The sequence below is a fragment of the Acyrthosiphon pisum genome, chromosome A3, assembly GCF_005508785.2.
Source record: "Acyrthosiphon pisum isolate AL4f chromosome A3, pea_aphid_22Mar2018_4r6ur, whole genome shotgun sequence".
NCBI lineage: Eukaryota > Metazoa > Arthropoda > Insecta > Hemiptera > Aphididae > Acyrthosiphon > Acyrthosiphon pisum.
Genome location: NC_042496.1, coordinates 4,449,935 through 4,465,086, shown reverse-complemented (window position 1 = coordinate 4,465,086; position 15,152 = coordinate 4,449,935). Strand labels below are relative to the sequence as shown.

The 15,152-nt window shown below is 24.6% G+C and overlaps 1 protein-coding gene across 2 annotated transcripts in view; it reads left to right on the top strand.

Annotated features, from left to right (window-relative positions):
- The first annotated feature begins 5,488 nt into the window (after positions 1-5,488).
- LOC100168800 (myosin 1C) overlaps positions 5,489-15,152 on the top strand; it is a 15,940-nt gene continuing 6,276 nt past the window's right edge. The window contains exons 1-13 of one of the 2 annotated variants that reach the window (XM_001950612.5): positions 5,489-5,548; positions 7,019-7,163; positions 9,185-9,300; positions 9,376-9,566; positions 9,631-9,677; positions 9,772-9,835; positions 9,905-9,918; positions 10,645-10,729; positions 11,239-11,348; positions 12,168-12,315; positions 12,579-13,000; positions 13,610-13,773; positions 14,211-14,347. In XM_001950612.5, coding sequence (XP_001950647.2) covers positions 7,053-7,163; positions 9,185-9,300; positions 9,376-9,566; positions 9,631-9,677; positions 9,772-9,835; positions 9,905-9,918; positions 10,645-10,729; positions 11,239-11,348; positions 12,168-12,315; positions 12,579-13,000; positions 13,610-13,773; positions 14,211-14,347 — 1,609 coding nt within the window. In that variant the 5' untranslated portion in view covers positions 5,489-5,548; positions 7,019-7,052. The remainder of the gene's footprint in view (positions 5,549-7,018; positions 7,164-9,184; positions 9,301-9,375; positions 9,567-9,630; positions 9,678-9,771; positions 9,836-9,904; positions 9,919-10,644; positions 10,730-11,238; positions 11,349-12,167; positions 12,316-12,578; positions 13,001-13,609; positions 13,774-14,210; positions 14,348-15,152) is intronic. The other variant, XM_016807128.2, reaches the window with a different exon arrangement.

Genomic DNA, 15,152 nt, shown 5'->3' with positions numbered 1-15,152 from the left:
AATTCATTTCAAAAATGGTGTGATGTAAATGGTATGTCTCTAAATATAGAAACATGTGCAACTATTTCCTTCTCCTTAAAAAAAGAACCATTAACCTCTGATTATAAATTAAAAAATATTAAAATCTCACGAGTGAATGAAATTAATGATCTTGGAGTTACGTTTGACTCAAAACTTAATTTCAAACTACATACTAATAATGTTATTAAAAAATCATCATCCAAACTAGGATTTATCAAGCGCACTTGTAAAGACTTCCACGATGCTCATGCTCTTAAATTGCTATATTTTTCATTAGTATGCTCTCAACTAGAATATGCAAATTTGATTTGACATACTAACTCTATAACCCAAAATAAAGACCTCTCTCAAATTCAAAATAATTTTTTAAGATTTTTAAGCTTTCAATGTCACATTTATAGAGCTCCTCATTCTGATTATAACATTATAAATAGGCTTTTCTCTATATTACCACTTGAAAAAAGATTTACACAACTAAATTTAAAATTCCTTTATAAACTATTACACAATATTATAGATCTTGTCCAGAACTTGTCGAACGCTTATGTTTCAAAATAAATCCCCTAAACTCTAGACAAAAACAACTTTTCTATCCACCAAACATTTCATCCAAATATATGTCATTCTCTCCTTCTAATACTCTAATGGCTATAGGAAACTCCATACATAATATAGATTTATTTCATTATTCATTTAATGATCTCTCTTCATATATTCATTAATTTTCAATTCTTATGTCTTTTTTTTATTTTTTTTTTTATTTTATTTTATATTATATTATATATTAATTTATTCAGTTTACACATAACTTGATTTATATTTATGAATTTTTTTTTCCTCTTCTTTTTCCCCAAAGTAGCTACTAATGTAACTATCTTATATATCTATTTAAAATGTAATTGGAATTTATTCCGTAATAAACAATATTATTATTATTATTATTATTATTATTATTATTATAAGTATAACTATAATAACTTATAATAAGTATGACATATTACTGCAGTATCCAAAACACTTTTTTGGGGGAACACTTCATTTATTTTCTCTAATTTTTGTAGAATTAGAATACTTTTCATCACACTTGCTTCCAGTGCCCTTTATTGGCTACGGGCTACGGCACTGCCATAGTATATTACAAGTACGGAGTTAAGTGAATAATTGCCATGGTAAGCTTGTAAGAATAGTAATATAACTAATAAAGGTTGCTAAAATTAAACTGCCGTAGAAATTTAAAAATGTAGCTACCTACTTAAACATGTTAAAGTCTGCTGTTATATATAGGTACAATATACTGCTCATAAAAATAGCAACATAGTTTGAATTAAAAATGCAATATCTAAACAAAATAAAAATAGACTTATTAACTATTGTTCCGCCGTACGTAAACACATATTTCAGCAAATTAAAGTTATATTTTTATTGCATTAGTTTTTGTAACAACTTTTTATCTAGGTTTAGGTAGGTACTTGACATTTGAACGAGAAAATCATAGTTGATGATGGTTAGTGTGAATCAACTATGAAGTGTTGATAAATTAATAATTGTATAAGGTCAATATTTACTAAATGGTCAATGTATTATATAGTTTATAAATAATAAATATAATGTATTTAGAATTTAATATGCATATCCATGTAGACCACAGGGTCAATAACATACGCACAAATGTATTTGAGGAAAGGGGCTAAAAATGGACCCCCCCCCCGTAAATACGCCACTGTTCTCGTCCATAAAATTCAACAACTATTATTATAGAATATATTATTATAAATGTACCTATAAAATCATTTTAATGTGAAAACTATTTAATTCTTACGTAAGCATAGCTGGTCAACCAGTATAAGTATATTATGGTCAGTACGACCAGTAAGGTAGAGAACTACCTAGGTCAATACTTCCCAAAATAAGAGTTTTGTGAATAATAAAAATAATAGGGTTATGATAAGTTTCATAAAAAACGAATTAATTTATTGGTTCACTCAAATTAAATGAACCAACCATGAATCGCTATAAACCATGTTTAATAATAGTAACCATTATTTAGCTCCATATTCGTTTTTTAAATGTTTAGTGGTTGTTTGTGCCGCTCAGCATTATAATAATTGTTAAATTTGTCCAACAAAGGGCCAAGGGGCTTATGTATTTATATGTATATATACATTACTAACCTCTATATTCCCACTACTCACTGTACGTCTATACGTAGGTATGAGTATAATTATGGGTACCTGCCTATATTGGTTTATAAAAAGTTATTAACATTGGCATAATATACTGTAATAATAATTATTTTAATTAAGTCTATTTATCGTATTCGATAAATCGTTATTCGTACCTATGCAAAGATATTTTTATTAGATTACAATAAATTTAACACAACCATATTACAGTGACCTACTCAATGATAACATTTAGCTACCTATATTATAATATACATCAGAGCGGTTTAACTTGGTTTTCACATTGGAAGTTATACGAATTGATTGAAATTTTAAAACAACAATTATTTTGAATTGGTTTTTTTTTTTTAGATGAGTAATTCATTTTTACGATGAATATTATGATGCAAATAAACTTTAACTATCCTACTTATTTTTTAAATTATACTTACGACTTCTATGAAACGTAATTTTTGCGAGTTATAAATGTCATTGATTTTAAAATTGAAGTAGGTATATATGTTACGGTAAAATAATATGAATAATTTTTGTAGTTTGGACTTTTACAAACGTATCTTAGGATAAAAAACCAATTTTTACGTAATTCAAAGTAGTCAAACATTTTTTACCAATCGTGTGGTATTTGTTAGTATACCTATTACCTACTATCGTACCTATACAATTACAATAATAATAATTTTTTAAGCATATTAGGTATTTAGATAGGTATCTAGTATAGTATACTGTATATTAGATACATTTATTTTACTATTATATATTGTGACAACAAATGTAGTTATATTATTTTTAAATATTACTGCAAAAATATAGGTAGACAATTAAAAATATTTTTATTTCAAAAATTATTTATTTATGCGTCCTTGATAACTGTGACATCTCGAGTTGCACGATACATTTTTGGATCGACACTTATAGGTACATAAATTTGTAATACATTTTTTCAAACAGTCACACCGCATTAACCCTTGTTCTTGTCCACTAGTTGAAGACAGTTGAAATACTGCTTGACGAATATCAAATACCAATTTCATTATTTGGAACTATTGCTGATTCTAAAAATGTTCTTCGCATAAGGTGAAGTACCTACTGAAATGATTCCGATTGAAAAGTTTAGAGAGTGTTCCCGCTTTCGTACCCAGGCGATAAAAATCTCCATCTAAAACTCATAACACCACAGCCAGTAAGGTGCGGGCTGCGGGCATCAACTTAACTTCGATCGACTTCCGGAATTTTAATTTTGACAGATTGTCCAATTAATACAATTGGCATTTGCTTGTTTGTCACTGCCATGTCAAGGTCTTCCATTTTATCATGATTTATTTAAAAGCCGAAATGAAAACTCCCAAAGTCGATCGCAGTAAAATAACACTTAAGACTTATGCTTCATACAATAATTTTAATTTTTGCAGTAATATTGAATAATAATATAAATGTGTGCATCTAATATATTATAGTATATAGCAATAAAAGTAGGTACTATAGTAACTAATATAATACATTATTATGTTTTGAATAAATAATATTAATTATTATTTTAGGTTAACGTATACTATTTTAATTATATACGAGTATTTAAAATTAATCTACATATTTTTAAAATTTCGTTGTGTATAGTACATAATAATATACGAAATTTAGAAAAGATTCAAGTCCCTACAAATAATATTTTTTGAATACCAACAGCAAAATAACGGATTTTTAATTTTTATTATTTCATTTTCAAGCTTTTTTCTACAAACTAAATTAATATTATCATAGTACCAACAACGAAAGAAAAACTAAAAAAATTAAAAAATAGTCAAGTCTTATATTTCATGTTTTACTATGAAACAAGCTTTAAAGCTGAAGGTTAAAACATTTATCTATTACTACAAAAAACTAAGACGCAGACACACATGCACACCAAAACAAAAGTTAAAGGCTAAATAAAGTATTAGTTTATAATGATTTATAGACTTTACAGCAGTTTTATATAAGGCATAAATGCAGTTTAGGTCCAATATGACTTTTGGAAAGTTATAAATCCTTTTGAATATAACATATAATAATGTATAATATCCATTTTATGATATTGTATAAATTAAATGTTTTATTTCAAAACCCCAAAGTATGTATAAATGTAGGTTGTAGGTCTAATCCACTGCCACTAGCATAAATATAAATAATACAGTCTTTGGTATCCTAGAAGATTTTTTCTAGTGGGTATGTACCGCGCGGTATGATATAATTGTGTAAAGTATATTCATCTAAAGAAACACTTTAATTAGTTCTAAATAAAAATTTTATATTTTTTTCAGTGGTTATCTCTATATGCACAAAAACTGTACTTGCAATTATTGTATAGTATAAGACGTGATTTTTAATTTTGTATATTTTTAAAATGTCTACATTGTCTTATAAAATATGTTTACCGAAACTCAATGTCGTACCTATAACCTATAGGTAAGTATTTTGAGCTTTATTACTTGGCACTTATTATGGTAATAACTAATAAGTATAATAACCAATTTGTTTCAGCTAGGCTTGAATATTTATTTATATTTCAAATTAGCTACTGTTACCCCTCGACCACCCGAATATATAGCGACGTTATTGGTGGACGAAAGCGGGGGAGCAGAAGCCCAGGAAAGAAAATCAATATATTATTATTAAGATTTAATTCTAAGCTTTCTCTTTTATACATATTATACGCCCTGAGCGTATAATCCAATCACTAGGTAACCATAGTGACATCATAACTTTAATAATGTGTAACATGACATAAATTGTATGAAAATAGTAAATAGTAGATAGGTAACGTATAATATCAATCAACAATAATTAGTAAGAATTACAAATATAATAATATGATTTAAAATTTAAATACGATTATGAATAGTTTATCTTTTTATATTTACCCATTGTTACTCATTATTGAAAACGTACAAACGATTTTATTTAATCACGATTTAAGTCGAAATAAATAAATAAATATCATACGACACAAAGTAATATCTCAACAAAGATGTTTAAATTTAAACATAATTTGATTATCTAGGGTTTATATTATATTGTAAACTTTCTACTATATTATGACAAAAATTATAGTGACAATTAAGGTATAATTTTTTTTTTAATTTCTCGCAGATTTACTTGCACTGCTATTTATCAGTTATCACTGTACCAGCCGATAATTTTATCAATACTTAGTTTTTTTCTTAAAAAATTTTGTTTGAAATTTAGGCTACCTATTTTAAAAACGTTTTAGTTTCCATAAATGTCTTGTTTTTTTTTTTTAGTTTATTAATATTGTACCAATCAACTTTATCCATCAATTTGGTTAAAATTTATTTGTTGACCTAAAAGTAAGTTATCTTTTTATAAAGTGATAGTCTGTAGTTTAAGTAATAGTTAGTAGCAAATATTTTATGTGCTAAAGTTATCTTTAATAGTAAACTAAAATATGCACTTATTTTAGTGGTTATTAGGAAATTTTAAATTAACACTTATGATAACTGCACTTGTATTATTTAAACACTTATTTTTTATATTCAATGACATTTTAGGTAGGTACCTATTTAAAACTTGAGTTATCTTGTAGGTACCTTTAATCTTCATAATATAATACTTGACAATTTAACTAGTTCTAATAAATATCAATTTTAATATATTTAAATGCTCCTTCTATAAGGTGTTTAAAATATTGAGTTTTTTTATCATTAATTTTTATGGAACTACTTAAGTGTATTAAAATAATGTATTATAGGTTATAGGTATTATCTGTCTAGGTATAATGTATTTGTATAGGTTTAAAAGCTTAATTAAATGTAGTATTATAAATATTGTTATGTAGTTTATTTTTGATTAATTAATAATATTAATTAAAATAAGCCTATTTATATACATTTAGTGTTAAATTAATTACTTTATTTTAATTCTATAGTTTAGGTGTTAATCAATTATAATTTTTTATTTTTGGACTTATTAAATTAATTTTTACGCTCATACATGTAAGTATTATTACAAATAGGTAGGTAGTTGTTAGAAATAAAAATCATTAATCAATTTAGTTGTTTAGTGTTATAGTAGATCACAGATAAAAGTTACTCCCTAATTTTTTTTTTTTTAAACTTATAGTCTCATGAAGTAAAAATATAAAAATATATGAGACGTGCTGTCAGATAAATTATGATATAAATACATTGTTATTGCCATAATTGTTTAGTCTTTTATAAATATTTTTTAACAAAGAAAAAGATTAAAGTTGGAAGGGCATTATTTTAGAATGAAACATTCATGTCCATTGTCAATAAAATGATGTCATAGTATTATACTAGATTTTGTTCATTCTAACCATAAAATTAAATTGCTTGGATTATTATAAAGTTTATACATAAAGAAATGTATCTATTGAGAAAAGATTGTATGATATTTCCTTTATTAAATATTAATCTATTAGAAAATTAAGTTGTTCATTAAATGTTGTTGGATGTTTATAAAACTGTACTGATGAAAAAGCCGTTTTAAGTATAATATTAATAATTTATGTTAACTCTTCATATAATATTTTGGTAATTTAAAGACTAAAACATTTAAATGTTTATATTATACAATATCTTGATTTAAAACTTATTAGTATACCTATATTAATATGTTAGATAAAAACAATTACATTTTTGTTTTGAATGATACCTAACTATTATAGTTGACAGGTGCTTATAAGTTATAATAAGTGGATTAGATGTGAACAATCAATATGGTACCAGATAGTGCCTGCCACGACATACTATAACATTTCATGCCTATAATGCATTCTATGATGTTAAATGTTTCAGTTTGGATTTTATAGATACAAGACTCACTTTCCTAATGGATCTCATTGATGAAAGTGGAATCTGGGATAGTGTATTGCTAGAACCATTGACAGAAGAAACGTTTATCTCAAATTTGAGTTGTAGATATGACTCAAATATTATTTATGTAAGTAACATAAATTTAAAAGTGCTTAAAATTGAATTATATTTTTTTTCTTAATAATTACAAAGAGATTTTTGTAGTATTTTTGTTATATTCAATATTTCATTAATGCATTAATTATAATACTGCTAAGTATTATAGTACTGGTGAAATAATTTAAATTGAATTACTTGAAACGCATGCAATTAATATAAAAAAGCTGACCAGTATTATGGTTAATTTCAGGCTCGTACATATGTGGGGGGAGGGTTAGGGGTTCAACCCCCACCAAAAATTAATAGTTGTGTACTTTATTTATACCTATATATATTATGAACCCCCCAATTTTTTTTGTTGTGTACGCCCCTTAACTTAATTCAACAATACGATATTACAAGATAATATTGAAAACTGATAATATATATTTTTGAAGATTTTAATTTTATTTTTATAAGATATATTCAATCTATAGGTACTGCTTAGCATAATAAGTATATTATGTGAAGAGTGATAGAATACATGGTTTGTATGAATAAGAAATAACCCATTCTTTGCTTGAAGGGATTTTTTAAGTTCAAAATTTAAAATATATTCAAAACCAAGATGATTATCTTTGTGATTATTTATGACAAATGTTAAATATGGTTAAATATGGTTAAATAGTTATAGTTATCCAATCTCAAAATTGTATAAACATTTAAAAACAAGTACCCACAGTTAAAACATTTTATGACATTTCAATGCTTACTTTATGGTATTATTATTTATATTGCATTAATTTATTTGTTATTTATTAATTTTTTTAAATTAAATTTACCCACTACCTAAAATGTTATGTTTTAAATAATTGTAAACTTCATTCACTTTTATTAATTTTGTTTTTTAAAATCTTTCATATTGTAATCGTGTTTAAAAAAAAATCATCATATTTTTATGGTTATCAAATGTTTGGGTTTAAATGTTATGCCTTATTCCGTATTGGCTATGAGTATAAACTGTGTGTAGTATACACTGATTACGTTATGTTAGTAAGACCATTTATCTTATTCTGATTTATTGTCTACAGGCTATAGTCATGAATTTATGTAGTTATGTGTGATACAATGATTAATTTAAGATTTACATAGACTATGTAATATTGGTATAATATAACCCTAACCTATTAAATATTTATTTTTAACAACATACATTTTTATTTTCATCTAAGATTTGAAAATTTAATACATTATTATTGTTAACTTTTTCTACCTGTAACAAAAAAAATGTTTATCATAAAGTAGTATTATTTTTTTATAAGTATTTAAAGTTAAAATTTTTGCGAAATTGGATATTTTATCTATAAATTAACAATTTCTACTAAGTCAATTATTGATATTTTCTTATAATTCTAAACCAAATAATCGTAGATACTTGAAATTTTAATTGTGTGGTTATATTATAATTTTCTATACATGATAAAACATTTAAAATTTTTCTACTCTCTTTGAGTTAATTATATACATTTTAAATTTTAGATTTTTTGGTTTTTTTGCTTTAAATGTTAAAAATATTTGACATTGTCAAAAATTTGAAAATTTGAAAAAAAAGATCCTGGGTGGGATCTATCACCCATTCCTCCCACCCAATGATAACGCCCATGACTGATATAATACATTACTTTAAATGCAATATCAAAAAACATAAAATGAAATATACTTGAAAAGGGCTTAAAGACCATCAACGATCAGAATAGTTTTTTTTATACAATGCTATATCATATTATAATTCAAATTTAACACCATCCATTACAGTGACCCACGAGACACCTACTGTACAGCTGCCCACCTTTTTTTATTTATTTTTTAATTGTTTTGACATACAATGTTTTTTACAATATTATATTTTATTTTATCCATTAAAGTCTTTAATTTCTGAGGGGCTTATAAGTATTTAGTGTTAGTTGTTGTTTGTGTTTAATATTTGTTTTTTATATAATATACTATTATTTTATTCATGTATAATAACTGAATAGTTTTTTAAAAATAAATGTATTATGTTTTTTTTAGACTTACATGGGAAATATGCTTATTGCTGTGAATCCATATAAAGAAACACATCAAGTTTCTATACCTCTATGTCGAATCTATATGTCACCCAGATCAGGCCATTTACCACCACATCTGTAATGATCTTTCAAATTTATCTATTTATAATAAAATTGTATAAAATAGTAATAATGTTGATTTTTTTTGTTTAGTTATGCTATAGCTAGTTGGGCTTTTCGCTGGTTGGTAGATGCTGCTCAAGATCAATGTGTTGTCCTACAAGGTATTTCTGGCTCAGGTAAAAGCCATTCTATTTCAATGTTGCTGCATTGTTTATGTGGGACCAATAATCACAATAATTTGCTCAATCAACGTTTGTTGAATGCTAACATCATATTAAATTGTAAGTTGGATTGTAATACTTTATATTTGTAAATAACTTTCCATTCCATTGATTGTTATTTTAGCATTTGGGAATGCCAAAACACATATACATAGTGATGCTTCTCGTTTTGTAAGTAACTAATATGGTTTTATAACTTCACTAGTTTAAGAAAAAATGTATTTAAATTTGAATTGCTTGATTAATGTTTAATTTTATGTTTCAGATAAAACATGTTGATCTAGAATTAAATTTTAAAGGGGATATTGTGGGTGCTACAATTACAGGATGTAAGTGAAGTGTTTGTTTTTTCTAATAATTTAATAATTAATTCTTCATTTTATGTATGCTGCAAATAGATTTATTGGATAAAGTGAGTTATTAATAATTAGGTTTAATTTTTATCCTCTAAATTTTAGATGATAAATGACAAAAAAACATATTTATTAGGTACCAACTCATTTAGAATTACTCATATATCAATGAATAAATATAATTTTTGTTTATTTTGCACTTTAAACGTATTGAATTTTGAATGGCCTTGATAAAAGAAACTATATTTTAAAACCAGTTTGTTAGCTTGTATAGTGTATACTCAATAAATACTCTATTGTTTTTCTAAACAATGTTTTTTCTAATATATCAGAAAAGTTTGAGAGATTAGTTTGAAGTTTGAACCATGTTAAAAATATACCAAGTACTAAATCCAATCCGCGCCTTGCGGTTGTCCATTTAGTTGAATTATTTCAGAGCGAGGTACGTCAATGATTTCCCAGTGAACTAAGGTGCACTAAAACCGAGATACCTATGTATCACTGTATTTTATATTTTGTCAATTTTTCTTGGGCGTAGTCAGGTTATACAGCTATATAGTTAATTATGTTAGAGTAAAAGTTGAGGTATTTTAATATGACTGTAATTTATTTTGCTAATTTAATATGTAGCTAAATTGTGTGTACAGAGCTAAAATTTGTGTTTCACAATTACAAAGATTTCAGTTTTGTATGAAATCCCTATTATTTGTATAGCAAATTTTTGTATGTTTTTAAAGTGTGATAATTTTGTAATTCATTATCATAATATATTAATTAATTTATAGTCGAGGGTAACGTCGCAAAGTGCATTGAATAGGAATTTCCATATATTTTATCAACTAATTTATGGTGCTGATATTCATTTATTGAGTAAGTTTAAATTTAAATAGTTAATATTATAATTTTATTAAAACTAAAAATATTTTAACTAACTTACTAATTTATTATTTACTTATTAATTTAACTATTAATACCTAATAAATGGTTAATTTATGTATACTAACTGTATTTAACTATATCTTCAAATACAATAAAATAGCAGTTTTAAATGCCACTTCAGATATTTATAAAGTATTTAACATTTTATATACATTAGACTGAACTAATTAATTAACCTTGAGTGTAATTAAATAATTTGTGAATACTTTATTACAAAAATCAAAAAAAACAATAAAATATATTATATATTATATTATATGAGGTATAATAAGATAAATTATTTTTATTATATTTCTTAAAATGTATGTGGACGTAATTAAATAAATATAAAAATATTAAATATATATTATATGTGTTTATTAATTTGTAATATATATTTTGTATAATAAATGCTAATCAACTTTTTTTTAACAAATTTTTTTTGATATTTTTGTTCTTAGAATCCTTAAAACTTACCAGAAATTCAGAAAACTATGTTTACTTAAAATGCAGCAATCGTATTAGACAAATTGATGTTGTTAATTTTCAATCAGAATATCAATCATTAAAGGTAATTGTATTTAATAATATAATTTAATATTTGATAAAAATATATTTTTTTTTGTCTTAGCTATTTGCCATTTGGTCTTATTTATTATATATACAGAAGTGTAACAGAATGACCTAAACAACGAAATAATTTTTGTTCTAATCAATATTTAAAATTTTTTTTTTATAAATACCTATAATTTATAAACACTTGCGTTACAAGTACAGTATACAATTTAAATTAAATTAATTTTTTTAGATGAATTCAAAATAAGGTACCTGAACAGGCATAAAATAACCAATTTGTAAATCTAATTTTTTATTAGATAAGTAGTTTTTTTTTTTAAGTAAATTAATTTTAAACATATTAATCTTTTTGTAAATTTCCTGACATAAGTATATTCCATAAGTTATTTTTTATCTATATAGTTTTCATAATACTTGTCATACGTTTAACTAGTATCAATTATTTATTTTTTAGTTGGTTGGTCTTCTGTTATACTCTGTTTAATATTTACTTTTTATATATTTTTGTACTTGAATTATTTCATGTTTTGTTAGATGTGTAAGAAAAAATATTATTGAAGTATTCTGTATTTTCTATAACATTAGAAGTTAATTTTTTAGTTTTAGTTTTGTCCTAATCTAATGTGTATTTTTACTATTAATTATATTTTTAATTCATTTTTTAAATAAATAATTAAGTTATATAAAGTTATATATTAAGTTAAGCAATTAACTTGCTTACTAATTAATGTTTGTAAAATATTATATACATTTTATATTTGTATTCTTAATAATAACTTAATAGTTAATATATTATTTCATATGTATTTTACAGTATGGATTTGAGATTTTGGGACTTAGTGAATCTGAAATAACCAGTATTTTTAAGATCATTAGCAGTATATTAAAATTGGGCAATTTGAATTTGGTACCAACTAATAACATCGATGGAACTGAAGGGTGTATTATTACAAATGATTATGGTATGATTTAAAAATGTATTTTTTTATTTTCAACTTAAATAATTAATATTTTATTGTAAATATTAATTATTAAAACTGAAAATAAATAAATAATTATTCATTAATTTCTATTTAAATATATTAAACATGGCTCAATGATTGAATAGAATACTTAAGCAGATTTAAATAATCATAAGTCATTAAAATAATAATAAAATATGAGCTAATAAAAATAAGTTTTTTAAAATGTTTTTTAGTAAAATGTGTATTAAATTTGTTTTTAGAGTTATATGAGCTTGGTGAACTATTAGGTACTGATGGCGAGGCTTTAAAAAAAGTTCTTACATCATCAGTATTATCATCTGGAATTTCTGCGAAAGAAGCTCGTTACATTAAGGATTTGCTTGCTCAGTCATTGTACACTAGGTTATTTTCATGGTTGATAACAAGACTCAATCAAAGTGTTAAAGCTGAAGCAAAATATAAACGAAGAAATTTAGGCTTTTTAGATGCTTTTGGTTTTGATTATTCTGACAGTCAGATGGATTGGGATAATTTTGTGTTGAATTCGTGTAATGATAAAATCCATAATTTAGTAATAACAGCAACATTGAAAGATGAGCAACAAGAATATGCGATGGAAAGAGTTCAATGGTGTCTTATTCCATTTTATGATAATACATCAGTTTGTGAACTAATATTCAAGGTGCGTTTTAGGTTTAATTAGTAGATAAAATATTAACTCAAACTACATAATAATTTTCATGACAAATTATATAGGTATCATCACAGTTGTACTAGTTTTACACACTACATACGCATTTTCTTCACCTCTGGCCCATATTGTAGTTCTCCACTTCTCATTGGTTGATTTTGTTCTATTTTATATATTTATGTATATGATTGACACCCAATAAGAAGTGGAGAACTACGATATAGGCAAAGTAAAGAGCGGATGATGCATATCAAAATGCTGTGATGATACCTATATAATTTATCATGATAATTTTGTATGTACAGTAAACTTTTGATTATTCACAATCCTCCACGATACTATGGAAGGTACTGAAAATAGTGTTTAAATAAAAGTACAATGCGTACTTATTTAATTTTCTTTAATTACTATTAATATTATATTATATAATTTTTTTAATAATACAATAATAGCATTTTTGTTTCAATTTGTATTTTGTTTATTAACCACTGAATCCCTTATCTGTCGTTGCCACGCCATCCCATTCCGCCGATAATCGAAAGATAACAGTTTAAATATTACTAAACATTTAGTTATAATTATTTTAATGTACATTTTTAGACATATGGAGGATTATTGAGTATAATGGATGATTTAATATTAGATAGCAATAGTATATCAGTTTTTAAACGAATTTGTGCACTACAACGACAGTACAGCTCATCGTCTTCTGAAGACCAAATCAGTTCTGGAGTTGAGCAAATCTCATTGAATGACAGTTTTATGTAAGAATAATTAATTTGCTTTATTATAAGATAATTTTTAATACTAAAAAAATGTATTTTAGTGTTATAAAATAATTCATTTATGAAATAAAATAATATTATATTACTGAAATTTGATATCAATTTTTAATTTGTACATCATTATTCATTAGTCATGACTAGGTTTCATTACTATATTTTAAATTTTGAATTTCATCAAATTATTTAAATAATTGAAATTTAATTAATTTACTTACTAGTATTTAAACAATTGTTTTTAGTTAATGCATTTTATTTATTATTTGTTATATGAAATTGATGTACAATTTTTATTGTAAGGTTAAACTACATTTTAAATTAAATTTTTTTCCAAAATTATAACTATAATGTTATTTTTTATAATTATATTCTTACAGTAATCTTTGGTTATTTTTAGTTTAAATTTATTATTTTTCCAGGTTAAATCATTTTATGGGCCCAGTTAAGTATAACATTAATACTTTTGTTGACAAAAATAAAAACAGTTTGAGTCCATTGTTATGTTCTACTATGTATAACGGTACACATCCATTATTGAAGTCTTTGTTTCCTGAAGGTAATATATTAGATTGTAATGTCTGTGTTCATAAAGTCAGCAAAATAATTTATAAATTACCATGATGTCAGCATAATAGCTGTTATCTGTGTTTAACACCAACAAACTATAGCAAAGCAACTCTTGTATTTCTTGTTTTGTAGAAAAACTGTTTAAATTACAAAAACATCATATAAGCATAATGTGCTATGGGCAGTGTCGGCCCCTCCGTTTTTTTTTTGTTTTTTTATTGGGGGGGAGGAGGGGGAGAGAGCATAGTTTTGGGGTTAAAGGGTAAAGAAAAATTATAAGGTCTTAAAAATTAGATCAATAATCAGATGCTTACTTATTATCTATAGTGTGAGAGTAGTGCATACTAGTGCAAGTGTCAAGTAACAATTATAATAGTAACATTGTAACAAGTAGAAGGAGGTTTTTTGGAATAATTGCGCTACTGTAGGTTAAGTTAGGTTTTATCTTTCGCTTCAAAAGCAACGGCTCGGACAACTGCACGAGGGCCCCGCTGACCCGACTGTGCTCCCGTTGTTGAATTCAGTGATCATTCAAATATTGCATATTATACAAATATGTTGTACAATACTATATGTCTATATCTATTTATATATATAAATAATATATATAATAATGATGAAGATAAGACATTTATTTTTGGAAGTTTACTTAAATAACATTATGCTTATGGGCTTATGTATTTGTCTTAAAGTTTAAATTCTATAATAAAAATATAATTTTAGTTTTTCATAATTTTTTTCTATGTAAACTGTAATATTATTGATAATTATTAATTAATTGTTTTGTAGGTTTC